This window comes from Canis lupus, chromosome 26 (genome assembly GCF_048164855.1).
Source record: "Canis lupus baileyi chromosome 26, mCanLup2.hap1, whole genome shotgun sequence".
Classification (NCBI taxonomy): Eukaryota; Metazoa; Chordata; class Mammalia; order Carnivora; family Canidae; genus Canis; species Canis lupus.
The window spans coordinates 25,006,920-25,024,428 of NC_132863.1; the positions used below are offsets into that span (position 1 = coordinate 25,006,920).

Below are 17,509 nucleotides of genomic sequence, written 5' to 3' on the forward strand. Positions count from 1 at the left end.
ATTATTATTTTTTTTAATTTTTATTTATTTATGATAGTCACACAGAGAGAGAAGCAGAGACAGGCAGAGGGAGAAGCAGGCTCCTTGCACCGGGAGCCCGACGTGGGATTCGATCCCGGGTCCCCAGGATCGCGCCCTGGGTCAAAGGCAGGCACCAAACCGCTGCGCCACCCAGGGATCCCTCACTATTATTTTAATAGCTGTCAAATATTCCATTATTTGGATGGACCATCCTCTCTATAGCCAGGCTTCTGTTAATAGATATGCAGGTCATTACCATTTTTTGCTGTTATAAAAACTACTGGAGAACCATCCATGTATGCATATCTTTGCCCACCTGCTTCATTATTTTTGTGGAATAAATTTCTAGAAGTCAGTGGCCTGCATTTCAGGGATCGACAGCCACCCACACATTCAACGACTCTCTGGATAGACTCCTAGGACTCAGGATGGTTGTATTCTTGGCTGTGGTTTATTCCTGACAAAGGATCAGCAAGGGGAAAATACATCAGCTGGGGTCTGGAGGAATCCAGGCATAGGTTTCTACTGTTCCTCCTCTTGGGGAAATGGGGAGAGATTACATAAAACACTTTTCCCTCCAGCAGTGAAGAGCAGCAACATGTGTACATGTTTCTGCCCAGGAAGCACACCTAAGATTTGAGGGCCAGGGCTTTAATTGGGGATTGCACATGTAGGTGCCGCAGTGACCAAAATCCCAGACTCTTAGAAGGAAAGGAAGTATTCGCTACAGATCACACTGTCCATATAGTCTAAGTAACCTGGTACAGAATGATCAGTGCCCTGGGGATCCCTGGGTGGCGCAGTGGTTTGGCGCCTGCCTTTGGCCCAGGGCACGATCCTGGAGACCCGGGATCGAATCCCACATCAGGCTCCCGGTGCATGGAGCCTGCTTCTCCCTCTGCCTGTATCTCTGCCCCTCTCTCTCTCTGTGACTATCATAAATAAATAAAATAAAAAAAATAATAAAAAAAAAAAGAATGATCAGTGCCCTAGGTGAGCAAAATAGCTTTATTGATCATAGGCAACCTTCCACAAGGCAGATTCTCAGAGGCCATTCAAGAGCTCGTCCCACAAGCAAGCCCTCCTAAGACAGCAACGTTGGGACTGCTTGATCAACTCAGTCATGTATAAGAGAAAAGGGGCAGTGGCACCCGGCTGATGCTTCCTCCATATTGTTCTATGACTGTGTTACCATGTGTCCTGTCAGTGCTGTTCTCTGAGCTGCCTGGTGAGGGGCTCTTTTTTCCATGTGGCTAGCTAAGGCAAATGTCCTTCCTCACTCATAAGAAGACAGCTGCTATCAAGAGGATGTGACACTTTAATTTTCTCTTCTGATTTCAGAGCAGCCTGAACATGCATTCTGCACCCAGCTACCTCACCCAGCCTCCGCCACCTCCTCCACCCCCTCCACCACTGCCCCCACCCCCACCGCCCCAGCCACCCCCACCCCCACCCCAGAGCCTGGGCCCCCCTGGGCGTCCCAACCCTGGCGGAAATGGTGTGGTGGAGGTGTACAGTGCCACAGCGCCCCTGGCTGGGAGTGGCACAGTGGAGATCCAGGCATTAGGAATGCAGCCCTACCCACCCCTGGAGGTGAGCAGAGATTGGGATTTGGGGTGGAGGTGGAGAAACTGGTTATGGTTATCATGGGTAATCTGAACCTTTCCCAAGCACCAGCTGTGTGCCAGATACTGTGCCAGAGGTACCATGGGAGATAAGGATACACCCAGATCAGGGGTGTATCCACATCATGGGAGAGGACTTTATTTTTTTTAAGATTTTATTTATTTATTTATTTATTTATTTATTTATTTATTTATTTAAGAGAGAGAAAGAGGGTGCATGAACGTGGGGGGAGGGTGGCAGGTGAAGAGGGAGAAGCAGACTTCCTGCTGAGCAGAGAGCCCGATGTGGGGCTTGATCCCAGGACCCCGAGATTGTGACTTGAGCTGAAATCAAGAGTCGGATACGCAAGGCGCCCCAGTCTCTTACATTTTTAAGAAGCTAGATATATGGGCTAGCTATGGTTGTGTAAGCAATATCCATAGAACCTCAGTGGTATACAGCAAAATGTGTTTATTGTTCTTGCATGGACATTGCTTGGCAGTTCTGCTGATCTTGGCTCTAGGTGTCTGGAGATGGCAGCTGTCAGCTGCTCCAGGATGGCTTGTGGTGGGATGAGTTGGGTGACCCAGCTCTGCTCCAGTGCATCTCTCATCCTCTAGCAGGTTAGCCAGGCATGTTCTCACAGCAGCAGTGGAGGTGCAGTAATGTAAGCAGAAATGCTTGCGGCCTCTTGGAGCTTAGGCTTGTGACGGAGTCACTTCTGTTGGTCAAAGCAGGTCACAAGGCCAGCTTAGATTTAAGTAGTAGGGAAAAAGATGCCACATCTTGATGGGAAAAGCTGCAAATCATGCTGCGAAGGGCACAGGTATTGGGAGTGATAGAATCGAAACCATGGTGCCATCAGTACACCATGTACCACACTAATTCTCTGCTACAAGCTCAAGGTACTCAGAGTTCAGAACCTGCCCAGACCCCACTGCTAGGAGGTGTGGTTCTGACAGCAAGAGCCTGCCTACACTTGAGGTCACATTAATTCCCACTCACCTGGCCATATAGACATTCCACATCAGGGAGCATACATATCTAAAGAGAACCAGACCAATGGGAAAATCCCACCACCCACATAATGCTATGAGAGCCTGCAGAGGATTTGTCCTAGCCAGGGGGAATAGAGCAAGCTTCCCTTTGTTTAGTTAAAAAAAACAACAACAAATTAAGTCAGTGAGATGCTGAGAGTATGGTGGTGGCCCATATGCAGAGAGGGCCAGACCAGAAGGAGTGCTGTTTTTTTCCATGAGGACAAGGGTGCTCTTTGAGGGCAGAGTCTTCTTTGATTTGGCATCCTTAGCCCGTAGCAGAGTCCCTGGCCTGAGGTATACCTCTAATAGGTATCTGAAATAGGGCCCTCTGACCTCAGTCTTCTCTCCTCTGAAATGAGAACTCCCGTTTATCCCCTGAGGATAAAGAGAGCAAACCCTATGGCAGTCATGTAATTGCTCAGTAATGACTTGAATGATGGGTAAATTCATCCATGTGGTACATATTTATCGAGTGCTGTATTGGTCAAGAAAATAGGGACCACTCTAGGTTTTCTGGCAAAGGGATTTAATATACGAGGTCAGGTGCTTACAAAGGTGGCTTGGGAAGGGCTAGATGGAGCAAAAAGAAGAGCTGGCGGTGTCACTGGTTTTCAAATTTACTGTTGTGGCTTGGCCCAGAGGGCCAGGATGCTCCTGCCTGGCCCAGAGGTGGGAAAGCTATAGGATTCTGTTGCTGCCCTGTTGTCCTCGAAGCTAGTGGTCAGGAGGGGATTGTAGAGTTCAACCAACTACTCCAAAAGTTAGGACTACAGACCTTCCTGTCTCCCACCACTGCTGCCAGAGGAAAGCAGTTTCTACCTCCCTCTGCCTTCCAGATATCATGTATGTGCTTCTCATGGGCATTACCTAATGTGTGCTCAGAACCTTGCTGGCAAGGGAGTCTGAGAGTGTGCATATCAGGGGAGAGCCTGGAAGGGTGTAGGAATGGCATCCAAGGCCAACAGACAAGATCTAGCAGAAGCACCTACCATATCACGTGGTGCCATATTGGATGCCCGATACCTACATCCACGGATATCACCTGTTTGGTTCCTGGACCTAATTCCAATGTTGGGTGGGGTCCCATCCCCCACCCCCAATGCCAAGCAATTCTCAGACAGCAGCACAGTGTCCAAGAATCCCAACTCAACTCTGATGCTATCTACCTGGAGATAACAGCAAATTCCACAGGTTAAAGGTTCAGTCCTGCAAGATTATCCTCACCCCCACTTTATCCAGTTGCAAGCAACCTATGCTTCTGATGGACCACAGATTGGAGGTTCCAGAGACCTTCTCCTTAGGTTCTATTAATTTGCTAGAGCAGCTCATGGAACTCAGGGGAACATTTACGTTTATCAGTTTGTTAAAGGATATAATAAAGGATACAGATCAACATGTATCCAATGAAGAGATACATGGGGTGAGGTATGGGGAAGGGAGCATGGAGCTTCTGTGCCCACTCTGGGTGGCCACTCACCCTGCACATCCCTGTGTTCGCCAACCTGGAAGCTGTCCAAACCCAGTCCTTTGCAGTTTTTATGGAGGCTTTATTACATAATCATGATTATGTCATTGGCTGTGGCTGATTCAACCTCCAGCTCTTCCTCACTCCCCAGAGGTTGGGGTATGGGACTTAATGTTCTGACCCATCTGTCAGATAGTTGGTCCTCTCAGCAACCAGCCTGCCCTTGGATCAGGGCCAAAAGCTACTTTCATTAATAATAAAACAAAAATAAATAAATAAGTTACCCATTTCACTTTTATGGCTTTGAAGCATTTTCAGGATCTGTGGACAAAGACCAAATATATCTGACAAATATGTTCTGGTCATCTGAACAAGTGCATATTTTTATGCATCATTATATTATAATGTATAAATGAATTCACTGATTCAGTAAATATTTATTGAATGCCCACTCTGTGCCAAGGATTACTCCAGGTTTGGGGATAGAACAGTTAACAAAAAGAGACCAAAAGTCCCTGCCTTCATGGAACTAGGCAGATAATAGATAAGTAAGTAAAACACATAATTTATTAAATAATGATAATTCTACAAAGAAAACAAAAGCAGAGAAGGATAGGAAGCAAAATTTTTGTTAGGCCAGCCTGGGAAAACCAATGAATAATGAGTAAATCATTGAATTAATGAATTTTTCACAATGCCCCAGTGTTATGATGTAAGCTTAGTATTAACTAGGTTTGAGTAGCTCAGAATTCATTTGATGTGAATGAATTTCTTGTAGTTTCAGTGTCAGTTCTCAGTTGAGAGATACCTACTGGATTAGGCAGGGTTAGTTAGGAAGTGGGGTTGCTGGTGAGGGCACAGATCCTTCTGACTTCCTGGTTCTCCTGTGCTAACAAACTCCTCCTAGTACCAGTAATGCAATAGCAGTAGCTAAGGTTTATTATTTACTATATGCTGGCACCATTCTAAGCTTTTTACCTGTTAACTAATTTTATCCTCACAAACAACCCAATGAGAGGAGTACTCTGATTATTCTCATTTTACAGATATGAAACTGAGAGATTTTTTTTTTCTTTAAGATTTTTTATTTATTTATTCATGAAAGACAGAGAGACAGAGATAGAGACATAGGCAGAGGGAGGCAGGCTCCCTAGACCTCCCAGGACCTGGGACCATGACCTGAGCCAAAGGCAGACGCTCAAACACTAAGCCACCCAGGTGCCTCCAAACTGAGAGATGTTAAAAGACTTACCAAGATCACTTAGAAAAATAAGTGGCAGAGTCTAACCTAACCCCTCCAAAGCTGCTTTTAGTGTGTCGGCTCCATTAAGTTCTATAAGGTCTTGGGAGTAACTGGAATCACTGAGCCAGATGAAGGGGTTAGGATTGTGATGTAGGTGGGAAGAGGCTGAGATTAGCCAGGGCCACAGTAAGGGTCCCCCTGGCTTGTATAGTTCTTTTCTATCCTTTCCAGGCCTCTCTTCCTAACTGTGCTGACCTTCTAGGTGCCAAACCAGTGTGTGGAGGCTCCAGTATACCCCACGCCTCCAGTATACAGCCCTGGCAAACAGGGATTCAAACCGAAAGGACCAAACCCTGCTGCCCCCATGACCAGTGCCACGGGGGGCACAGTGGCCACCTTTGACTCCCCACCAACGCTGAAGACCCGACGGGCCAAAGGTGCCAGCGGACTCCCAGAAGGTGGGCCCACAGCTTACCAGGGGCATCTCTCCTCAGCATTCAATTGTCCATAAGGCTGCCTAGTTCTGGTCTTTCCATTTGTGTTGGTTTGGATTAAGTTTGGTTGTGTGTAGTGAAAAATCCAAAATAAGAGTGACTTTAAATGATAGAATTTTATTTTTCTCCTGTGTGAAACAAGGCCAATGACAGGTATTTTGGAAATTGTGTCCTTATGTGGTCATCAGGCCCCCATATTTCTTCTGTTTTTTTGCTCTGCTACCCCTCGGGCATAGCTGCTTTTTTATTTATTATTATTATTTTTTTAGTTTATTTATTTGACAGAGCACGAGCCAGGGAGTGGCAGGCAGAGGGAGAGGGAGAAGCAGGTTCCCCGCTGAGCAGGGACCCCTACATAGGGCCTGGGATCTCAGGACCCTGGGATCATGACCTGTGCTGAAAGCAGACACTTAAGTGACTGAGCCACCCAGGCGCCCTTATAGCTTCTGTTATCAGGGTGCCTTATCACGTAATATGGCTGCTGGAGTTCCACTCATCAATTTCATATTCCAAGCAGTAAAAAGAATAGAAGGGGCATCTCCCAGCTTCTAGAAGTTCTGCATGATGCTTTCACTTAGATCTCATTGATCACAACTCAGTCATATGACTATCTCTAGCTGCAAAGGAATCTGGGAAATGTCTCTTTTAGCTAGGAACATTGATGTTCCCATTATTCAGGGGATTTCTGAGGAAAGGAGGGGGGCAGTGGATGTCACGAAGGCAAGCAGCAGTGTCTGTCACCCCTTCAGAGGTGCTAAGGATGGGACAGGGGCAGTGTTAGAAAGTGGTGGTAGAAGGGGAGGGCACAGAAATCAAGGATTTTTTAGGGGCTTTCTAGTCAACTACTTCTATCCCTCCTTTTACAAATATATGTTGAGTGTCTGTGTGCCAGGCTCAGTGTCCGGTACTGAGGACCCAGCATCATGGTCCATGATTTCTCTGCCCTCAGTTACAAGTTAATGGGAAAGACACACAGGGAAAACAGGATAATTGTTTATGGGATGCTCCAGGAAGGAGATTAGCAGGGTACTATGATTGAGAATAATGGGGAGAGACTGGAAAATGATGCTACTTCTCTATCTAGGGATGAGAAGGAAGCAGCTTTGTGGCTATCTGAGGGATGAGCATACCAGGCAAGGAGGAACAACAGGTGCACAAGCCCTGAAGTGGGACCATGCTTGATGTTTTTCAAGGTTAGCAAGGAGTCCACTGCAGCTGGATGGAGAGAAGGATGAGGTTGGCAGGAAGCAGAGGATGCATAGCCCTGTAGGCTACAGCAGAGAGGTTGGATTTTTTTTTTTAAAGATTTTATTTATTTATTCATGAGAGACACAGAGAGAGAGAGGCAGGGACACAGGCAGAGGGAGAAGCAGGCTCCATGCAGGGAACCTGATGCCGGACTCGATCCCGGGTCTCCAGGATCACACCGTAGGCTGAAGGCGGTGCTAAACCGGTGGTTGGATTTTTATCCAAGGGCAGAGGGGAGCCTTTCAGAGGTTGTTCTGCTCTTCTAGCCAGAACATGTCCCGGGCTTTCCTCCTCCAGGCAGTGTTAGAGGCTCTGTGCTTCTTCCCCTGCCTGTCCGTGGGTTTGGACCTCCCAGGGTCTGGGCTTTCTGGCCCCACGTCCAACACACAGAATAGTAGGAGGCTGCTCTTGTTGCCTTCAATTATACACTAGCCTCACACCCCCACCCCAATCTTGTTTTTCAGCTGCAGGGAAGCCAAAGGCTCAGAAACTCAAGTGCTCATACTGTGACAAGTCATTCACCAAAAACTTCGACCTGCAGCAGCACATCCGAAGGTACCCAGGTGTGGTGGGGCAGGTGGCTCCTCGGCAGCCCAGGTCGGGAGGCCATCCACAGTAGAAACAAGGCTCCCTCTCAGTCCTCTTGCCAGGGTGGTGACCTGACCCCATCCATTCTGTTATGGTTCTCAGACCTCTGGTCCAAGGCAGGTCAGTTTTTCCCTCTTCTGTCTCAGGAGCAGTAGGAGGGATCTATGAGAGCTTTGGGGCCTGCCTGCTATGGTAGGGAAAGTCTGAGCCAGGTGCAGTGAGGGGAGAAATGTACTGCAACTATAGGGCCTTTGCCAGTGTGAGGGGTGCCTCAGTTCTAACCTCTGCAGAAAGGGCTGACCTCAAGGGCTGCCACAGTCTGCAAATATGACTCCATGAGGGTCTGTTCACTCAGGACTAACGTGCTACTTTCTGTCCTGAGAACATGCAGGGAGCCCCTCTGGGCCTTGGCTTTTCCATCTGTAAGTGTGTGTGTGGGGATCTTGTTCACTCTTTTTCACAGAGTGGGATACGTTGGTACCTGAGATGATTTTAGGTGCCTTGTGGTTATGGTGTTGAGAAATTCTGAAAGATGTAGAAAATTATTCTCTTTTTGAATTCTTTCAATCTTTGAAGCGTCAAAGAGGAAAGTCTCCATTTGGGTGCTAGTCTGTTTTGAACACCTCTCACATACTTGCTCATTTTTTATAGCAAAGAGAGAAGGAGAGAGCGCGTGGTCGCGTGCATATGTATATACCTCAGATTCCAATCGTGGCAGGCAGGGTCTCATGACCCTGAGATCAAGAATCAGATGTTTAACTGACTGAGCCACCCAGGTGCCCCAGCACTATTAACATTTTATATCACATCATTGTTTTTTGAGAGGGGCTAATCTGTGCTTGGTAGAGTGCTTAGCTGCATCCCTGACCTCTAACATTAGATGCCAGTGGCACCTCTCACTCCTCAGCTATGACAATCTAAAATGTCTCCAAATATTGCCAAATGTCCTCTGAAGGGCAAAATCAGACTCAGTTCTGAGACCCTCTAATCTACACTAGTGCCGTTCAATAGAACTTTCTGCAGGGATGGAAATGCCCAAATTGGCACTGTCCAGTAGGGTAGCCACTAACCATATGGGGCTACTGAGCACTTGAAATGTGACTAGTATGACTAAGAAACTGCATTTTTAATTTAACTTAATTTTAATGAATTTAAATAGTCCAGTGTGGTTTATGTTAACCTTGTTGGACAATGCAGCTCTGTAGATCTTAATAATATTGTTTTATAAGTTATTGCATTTTTCATTACTTTTTATTGATAAGTGGTTTCCCATATAATGATAGGAAGCTTAATTTTTTAATTATTTTAAGTTTGAAAAATTGGATTGATTTGAAGGTAGATATTAAGTAATGGTTACAAGTGCTATGCTGTGATTGTGCTATTTCTCCTTCAAAGAATAAAATCCTGATTTAAGTAGGCTTAAACAGTTAGGAAATGTTTTATCTCACAGTATGAGATGGCAACAGAGAAGACCAGCTCTAGGGCTGGTTGATTCAGCAACTCAGTAAAGTCACTGGGAGCCCAGGGTCTGTCTGTCTCTGGCCTGGCTGCTTATCCTCATGGTGTCAGCAGCTTGTCACTAGATAGCCAACGGCACCCAGGATGCTCCACCTGGGCCTTCTTGGGGGCTATGAGCTCCTCTGCTGAGGTCACATCCCAGCTCGTACATGAGAGTGCTGACCAGCTTTGTTTCCCACAGCCATACGGGGGAGAAGCCCTTCCAGTGCATTGCATGTGGCCGTGCCTTTGCCCAGAAATCTAATGTCAAGAAACACATGCAGACTCATAAGGTGTGGCCTCCAGGGCGTAGCGGTGGCACTGTCTCTCGCAACTCTGTGACCGTACAGGTCATGGCCCTCAACCCCAGCAGGCAGGAAGATGAGGAAAACGCAGGTAGGTAGAATTGAGGAATGCCGTTGTTCTCATACCTGTCCTTTGAAGCTTTGTGGGTTTCATTCCTAGCTGTGTGATCTTGGGCAATCGTCTTGACCCCTCTGGGCTTCAGTCTACTTCATCTATAAAGTGGTGCATAGCATGAAAGGAGGGATGGCAAATATACAGGAAGCCTGGCCTTACTCTAATACTGTGCCCATGGTAGACAACACTAATCAATCACCTGTCTTTTTTGCTGCGCATGGAATCTGCCTCAGAATCTGCTTTCACTGTATTGCTCCAGGCAGTCACTATCAGCTGACTTGAAATTGAAACCTGTTTGACTTCCATGGGCAGATGGTCTCCAAAGCTCCTTTATACTTTGTAGGATTCTCACACGAGCCATCACTTGTCCCTGTGCTGATGATCATGTCCTTGATATTGGTTTAATTCCTATTCTATATGGGGGTTGAGGACTACTAGGCCTAGAGCAGTACTGTTAACAAAAATGTAATATGAACAAACTTTCTAGTAGCTACATAAAAACAATTTAAAAAAAAAAATCGAAATTAGAGACACCTGGGTGGCTCAGTGGTTGAGTGTCTGCCTTTGGCTCAGGGCATGATCCCAGGATCCAAGATTGAGTCTTGCATCAAGCTCCCCACAGAGAGCCTGCTTCTCCTTCTGTCTGTGTCTCTGCCTCTCTCTCTCTCATGAATAAATAGATAAAAATCTTTAAAAAATTAATTTTAATCATTTTTTAACCTAATATATTATCATCTTAACATATAATATAAATAAGTTGTTGTGGTTTTTTTTTTAAGATTTTGTTTATTTATTCCTAAGAGACACACAGAGAGAGGCAGAGACATAGGCAGAGGGAGAAGCAGACTCTTTGTGGGGAACTTAATGCTGGTCTCGATCCTAGGACCCCGGGATCATGACCTGAGTCAAAGGCAGATGCTCAATCACTGAGCTACCCAGGTGCCCCAGGAAATTTTTTTTTAAGATTTTATTTATTTATTTAAGAGAGAGAGACAGAGCTCAAGTGGAGGATGAAGAGCAGAGGGAGAAGGAGAAGCAGACTCCCCATTGAGCGGGAGACTGCTATGGGGCTCCATCCCAGGACCCTCGAATCATGACCTGATCTAAAGGCAGACACTTCCACCAACTGAGTCACCCAGGCACCCCAATATAAGGAAATTATTAATAAAATATTTTATATTCTTTTTTATACTGTTTTCAAAATCCAGGGTATATTTATGTTTACAGCATGTCTGGATATGGACCAGACACATTTCGAGTTCTCAGTCATCACATGTGGCTCATGGCCACTGTATTGGACGGTGTAGGCCCAGGGCCTAAGCCTGTCCTGTTTAGTCCCATGATTGAGCAATGCTTGTCACATACCAGCTAACAAAGGGGGTGTTTTGCTGCACTAGCAGCATGTGACCACTTTTGTTTGACCCTCCTGTTGGAACTAGCCCTACAGTGTGTTTAGTCATTCTGTGTGTGCCCTGTATATATTTTTGAGCTCTTTGGGGGAGGAATCTTTTCTTTTCTTTTCTTTTCTTTTCTTTTCTTTTCTTTTCTTTTTCTTTTTCTTTTTCTTTTTCTTTTTCTTTTTCTTTTCTTTTCTTTTCTTTTCTTTTTTCTTTTTTCTTTTCTTTTCTTTTCTTCTTTCTTTTCTTTTCTTCTTTTTTATTATTTTAATTCTACTTACCATTCTAGAATTTGCCGTTGCCTTAATCCAAGCCTATGTTTTTACCTATGTCTTTTCTCTTTTTCTCTCTTCTCTTCTTCCTTTTCTTTCCTTCCCTTTCTTTTCTTTTCTTTCTTCTTTTCTTTTCTTTTCCCTTTTTCTCTCTTCTCCCTTTCCTTCCCTTCCCTTCCCTTTCCTTTTTTCTTTTTTCTCTTTTCTTTTCTTTTCTTTTCTGTTCCTGCAGTGCCTGGCACCAGGGGTTCAACCATATAGCAGACATTTATGGAGGCCTACTGTGGAGGCCCCTGTTCTCAGAAAGTGAGGGAAGAACAGCTAAACAAATGATTGTAATTAAAACAAGGAGTCGGGGAGGCATGATGAATACAGCTAGGAGTAGTGTTTGGGATTTTTAGCAACCACAGAGAGGCGGAGGGAAAGGCCAGTAGGGGAGATTTGAGGTAACAGCAATTTACCAATCAGGATGTAAGTATTCAGGAGGTGAGCATCTGGAATGGCTGTATCAGTACACAAAGCTGAATGTGAGTGTAGCGCCTTGAGTACAGTGTCCATCACCAAGCACGTGGTAGGTGGCAGGGTAAATCCAGCAACACACAGGAGGTGCTCTGTGGGTCCTTCCAGAATGTCATGGCTCCCTGTCCTGACTCTTCCCCTGCCCTTCTCAGTGACTTCATCCTTGGTTTTCGTCTGCAGGGTTGGGCCAGTCCCTGTCGAGTGCCCCACAGCCTCAGGCCTTGCCCGCAGCAGGTGAGGATGAAGGGGACAAATTGGAGGCCAAGCAGGTCGTTCTCATTGACAGCTCCTACCTGTGCCAGTTTTGCCCCAGCAAGTTCAGCACCTACTTCCAGCTCAAGTCCCACATGACCCAGCATAAGAATGAGCAGGTAAGTGCGTGGTGGGCAGCAGAGGTCACAACCACCCTAGGCATGAGCCTTGGCTGGTGTTAGGGTCTTGAACCCTGCCCAGGAAGGTCCAGGAATGGGCCCCACTGCAGTGAGCTACCATCTAACCACTTGTGATAGGCCAGGCTTACCCTCTCTGGGTGGGGTCAGCTTCCTGCGTCATGATGTTGCTAGGCCATGGTAGGAAACTCACCTCTTAGGGGTTATATAATGGAGAAATCAAACAGGAGAAAGACAAACAAATAAACAAACAGGAGAAAAATTCTTAATACCCCAAGAAAATCTCATGTCTAAACACCTACCTATGAGAACTTAGGGCCCTAGTCTTGTTTCTGTTTTTTTTTTTTTTTTTTAATTAAGATGTAATTTGCATCCCACAAAATTCACCCCTTTTAAAGTGTACACTTCAATAATGCCTGGGTGGCTCAGTCAATTAAGCATCTGACTCTTGATTTTGGCTCAGATCATGATCTCAGGGTGGTGAGATTGAGTCTTGCATCCAGCTCTGCTCTGGGCTTGGAGCCGGCTTAGGTTTCTCTCTCTCCCTCTTCCTCTGCCCCTCCTCCTACTCAGGTACATGTGCTCACTCTCTCTCTCCTTCTCTCTACAGTAAATAAAACGAGACACCTGGGTGGCTCAGCAGTTGGGCAACTCCCTTCAGCTTGGGGTGTGATCCCAGGGGTCCTGGATAGGGTCCTTCATTGGGCTCCTTGCAGGGAGCCTGCGTCTCTGCCTCTCTCTCTGTGTCTCTCATGGATAAATAAATAAAATCTTTACAAACAAACAAACAAATAAAATCTTTTAAAAAAAGAAAATTCAGAAAAATTTAAAGAATGTATAGGTTGGGTGCACCTGGGTGGCTCAGTAGATTGGATGTCTGCCTTTGGCTTAGGTCATGATCCTGGAATCCTGGGATCCAGCCCCGTGTCAGGTTCCATGCTCAGTGGGGACTCGGCTTCTCCTTCTCCCTGTCCCTCTGCCCCCCTCCTCCCGCTTATGCTTGCTCTCTGTCACTCACTCACTCTCTTAAATAAATAAAACACTTTTTAAAAACATTTTTTATTTATTCATGAGAGACACAGGAGCCTGATGTGGGACTCCATCCCTGGACCCTGAGATCATACCCTGAGCTGAAGTCAACCACTGAGCCACCCAGGTGTCACTCAAATAAATAAAATCTTTTTTTAAAATTAAAAAAAAACCAGGATCCCTGGGTGGCGCAGCGGTTTGGCGCCTGCCTTTGGCCCAGGGCGCGATCCCGGAGACCCAGGATTGAATCCCACATCGGGCTCCTGGTGCATGGAGCCTGCTTCTCCCTCTGCCTGTGTCTCTGCCTCTCTCTCTCTCTCTCTCTGTGCCTATCATAAATAAATAAAAATTAAAAAAAAATAAAAATAAAAAAAAAAATAAAATTAAAAAAATAAAATTAAAAAAAACAATGTATAGGTTGAGGAATGTATCTATTATATGCTGGACACCTGCTAAATGCTTTACATTCAATATTTTTTTAATCTTCATAACAGCCTTAGAGATAGGCATTTCCAGTATATCCAAATGAAAAACTAAGGCCCAGAGGGGCAAAGTGACTTATCCAGATCCACAGTGCCAGTAACCGACTGGGTCAGAGCTCAAAGCCAAACCCCATGTCATTAACCGCCTTGCAGTATATCCTCCCCAGAATGCAGCACAAAATCCACCATATTTTGTAAAGCTTCTATTTTTCTTATTATAATTGGGATCTATACACACATATAGTTTTGAATTGTACTTTTTTTTCTGATAACTTTTTTTCTTAACTTTTTCTCTTGGAAGAATTATAGAGTAACATAGTCAAGATAATTATAGAGTTAAGATAGTAGGGAGAGATCCCTTATACCCTTCAGTCAGTTTCCCTCCATGATTACATCTTACATAAGTACAGCCTGATAGCTACACTAGGAAACTGACATGAGTATAAAGCATATGTATAGTTCTTTGCCATTTTACTACCTGTGTAGGTTTGTATTGCAATCGCAGACTATTCCATCACCACAAAGATCTTTCTTGTTCCACCCCTCATTAGTTACACCTGCTTTGCTCTTCTGCAATATCCTCAGCCTCTGCAAGCCACTAATCAGTTTGTCTTTATAAGTTTGTCATTTTGAGAACGTTGTAAGTGGAATCATCCCTATGGGGCCTTTTGAGATTTTTTTTTTTAATAAGCATAAATTCTCTTGAGATTTGTGCTTTCTATTTTTTTTTAAAGATTTTATTTATTTATTCATGAGAGACACAGAGAGAGGCAGAGACATAGGCAGAGGGAGACGCAGGTTCCATGCAGGGAGCCCGATGTGGGACTCAATCCTGGAACTCCAGGATTATGCCCTGAGCTGAAGGCAGACACTCAATTGCTAAGCCACCCAGGCGTCCCTGCGCTTTCTATTTTTTTTTTTTTCGCTTTCTATTTTTTAACCTAATTTTATATTGAAAATTTTCTCATGTTACTGTTTTTAAAAAACATAATTTTTAACAGCTATATTTTTAAAAATCCCATTGTTTTAATATGCGGGATATGAACTGTGTTTTGCTGTTGTAAGCAAAACCATGGTAAGCATCACTATAATCAAATCTTTGTCCAAATCTCTAACTTTTCTCTTACCCTAGATCCCCAACGGGGGGTTGAGGAAATTAAGCTAGAATACCCTTGGGGAAAATCGCAGAAAACTTTGACTCAAACTGCTTAGACAATTAAGAGGTTTGTCATTACACATAATAAGAAAACCCAAGATTGGGCAGCTCCAGGCCTGAGATGGTCAGTTGACTTAATCCAACATCAGGGTCCCTGTGCCCTTCCAGCTCTTGTCTCTACCACCTCAGGGTATGACCTTATTCTGTACTGACAGATTGTCTGTGTTCCTGGGATGGTAGTCACTCTTTGTAGGCAGTAGTCCAGACACAACAAACATGGGCTATCTTCTCTGTGTCTCTTCTAGGAGCAAGAAAACTTTTCCTAGAAGCCCTCTGTAGATCTCTCATCAGTCAAAGACAGTGCATGTGCTCTGTCACTTAGGAACTCATTATTACTCTGCAAATAATAGAAAATAATAGACATAACTAGTTAACTAGTTAGGGTTTTATCTCCCTTATGTTACAAGATGTCTGTAAGTAAGCAGTGTTGGGCTTGTATAGCAGGTCAGATATGTCATTGTAGACTCAGGCTTCTTCTGGTTTTCGGCCCTGCCATCTTTAGCCTGTGACTTTGATCTTCAAGATTGCATGATAGCTGCTATATCTGCAGATATCACCTGCTTTCCAGTCTGTATTCCAGTCAGGACAAATGAGAAAAATGGAAAGGATTTCTCTTAAAAGCTTTTGCCTTTTGTGTTATAGAAGTAATGTCTTCCCTAAGGACTACTGCCTGCATATCACTGGCAAGAAAAGAGCTACGTGGCTGATACTAGATGCCAGGGAGCCAGGGAGATCAAGTATTTTAACTGGGCATGTTGCCATCCTGCACAAATCAGGGTTCACTTTGTTAGAAAGAACGAGCAAATGGAATTATACAGGCAATCAGGAGTATACTTGTCAAAGTATAATTTTCAAAATTTAAAAATATAACTCTCATATAAATAACAGTGAGCATGAGCCAGAATTTTATATAACTCATTAATAAGGAAATTAAAAGGATGACAAAGCCAGTTCAGATGAGGATCTAAGAGACTGGTATTGTGTCCTTCTGGTGTTGGTTAATTCTGCCAGTAAAAAAAAAGGAATATTCTTTTTTTAAAGATTTTATTTATTTATTCATGAAAGACACATAGAGGCAGAGACATAGGTAGAGGGAGAAGGAGGCTTCCTGTGGGGACCCTGACATGGGACTCAATCCCAGAATCCCAGGATCACAATCTGAGCCAAAGGCAGATGCTCAGCCACTGAGCCACCCAGGTGCCCCTAGAAAGGAATATTCAAATAAGATCACTAAGGTAGATACAAATCTGGTGAATGTCCTATAGGGCAATAAAACCCATGACCTTTGGGGATATCTTTTCTACCTACAAAAATCATTTATATTGGATCTGTTTTTTGCAAATTATATTTAACTCTAGAATCTGGATCTTGATCAATAGTAAATGGTCAAAGCAAGGCACATCCCCCAGAGTGAGATGCTCTAGGCAAGCTTGTTAGACAGAACTTCTCAAAGTGAGGTGCCCAAAGCAGCAGCTTCAGCTTCCATCACCTGGGTACTTGTTAGGAATGTACATATTCGGGCCACCCACACCTGCCGGATCAGATGCTCTGGGAATGGTACCCAACAATATGTTACTGCAATGAACCCTCACATTGGAGAGCCACTACTGTGGTACAACACCAGAAGGACACAATGTTGTATTGTATTTCCAGGTTTGGGATAAGTTTTCTAAATATACCCAGGTCACACAGCACCTGAGGGAAAGGTAATGGGGCCTTGTGACTGGCTAAGCAGAGAGGATTCTCTAATCAAAACAAAACAGAAATCCAGCAGCAGGGGGAGCAGGGGAGCAGTCTGCCTTCCCTCACCTGGTCTCTGTCTTCCCTCAAGGTATACAAGTGTGTGGTCAAAAGCTGTGCACAGACGTTCCCAAAGCTCGACACATTTCTGGAGCATATCAAGAGCCACCAGGAGGAGCTAAGCTATCGCTGCCACCTCTGTGGCAAGGACTTCCCGTCTCTCTATGATCTGGGTGTGCACCAGTACTCCCATAGCCTCCTGCCACAGCACAGCCCCAAGAAGGACAGTGCCGTCTACAAGTATGTGCCCTTGTACTACCCCTCTCTCTCCCTGCAGGGACCCCAGGGCTCTGCAGCCTTCTGGTTCTGACTGCTAAGGACCTGAGGGAGAAGATGCAGGCCCTCCTTATAGAATTCTTCAACTTGGTAGACATTTATCCTAAAAAATAATCTGAAAAAAAGAGAAACCAGTAGTTTTTCATTCATGATGGAAAAAGGATTTGATTTTTCCCCCCAAACTAAAAATATCATGAAAATATTATTTTGTCTGATAATCTACAAAATTTAGGTGACAGAATGGTACACTGATTCTTAGAATGTGCAAGCACATATTGGAAAGCAAAAATCATAAAGATAAGATTCGTTTGTTTTATAACCTACACAATTCAGTTTAAAGTTGAAGCTATAGTCTAATCCTTAGAATGACCAAAGACTGAACCAAGTGCAGATTTTTTTTTAAAAGATTTTATTTATTTATTCATGAGAGACCCAGAGAGAGAGGCAGAGACACAGGTAGAGGGAGAACCAGGCTCCATGCAAGGAGTCTGATGTGGGACTCGATCTC

At 44.6% G+C, this 17,509-nt stretch overlaps 1 protein-coding gene across 2 annotated transcripts in view; it reads left to right on the plus strand.

The window, feature by feature from the left end:
- The window catches only part of ZNF341 (zinc finger protein 341), a 46,999-nt gene that overhangs the window by 12,884 nt on the left and 16,606 nt on the right, over positions 1 to 17,509 (plus strand). Inside the window, exons 5-10 of one of the 2 annotated variants that reach the window (XM_072800627.1) lie at positions 1,363 to 1,614; positions 5,637 to 5,832; positions 7,581 to 7,671; positions 9,404 to 9,597; positions 11,990 to 12,180; positions 16,757 to 16,965. In XM_072800627.1, the coding sequence (XP_072656728.1) occupies positions 1,363 to 1,614; positions 5,637 to 5,832; positions 7,581 to 7,671; positions 9,404 to 9,597; positions 11,990 to 12,180; positions 16,757 to 16,965 (1,133 nt within the window). The remainder of the gene's footprint in view (positions 1 to 1,362; positions 1,615 to 5,636; positions 5,833 to 7,580; positions 7,672 to 9,403; positions 9,598 to 11,989; positions 12,181 to 16,756; positions 16,966 to 17,509) is intronic. The other variant, XM_072800629.1, reaches the window with a different exon arrangement.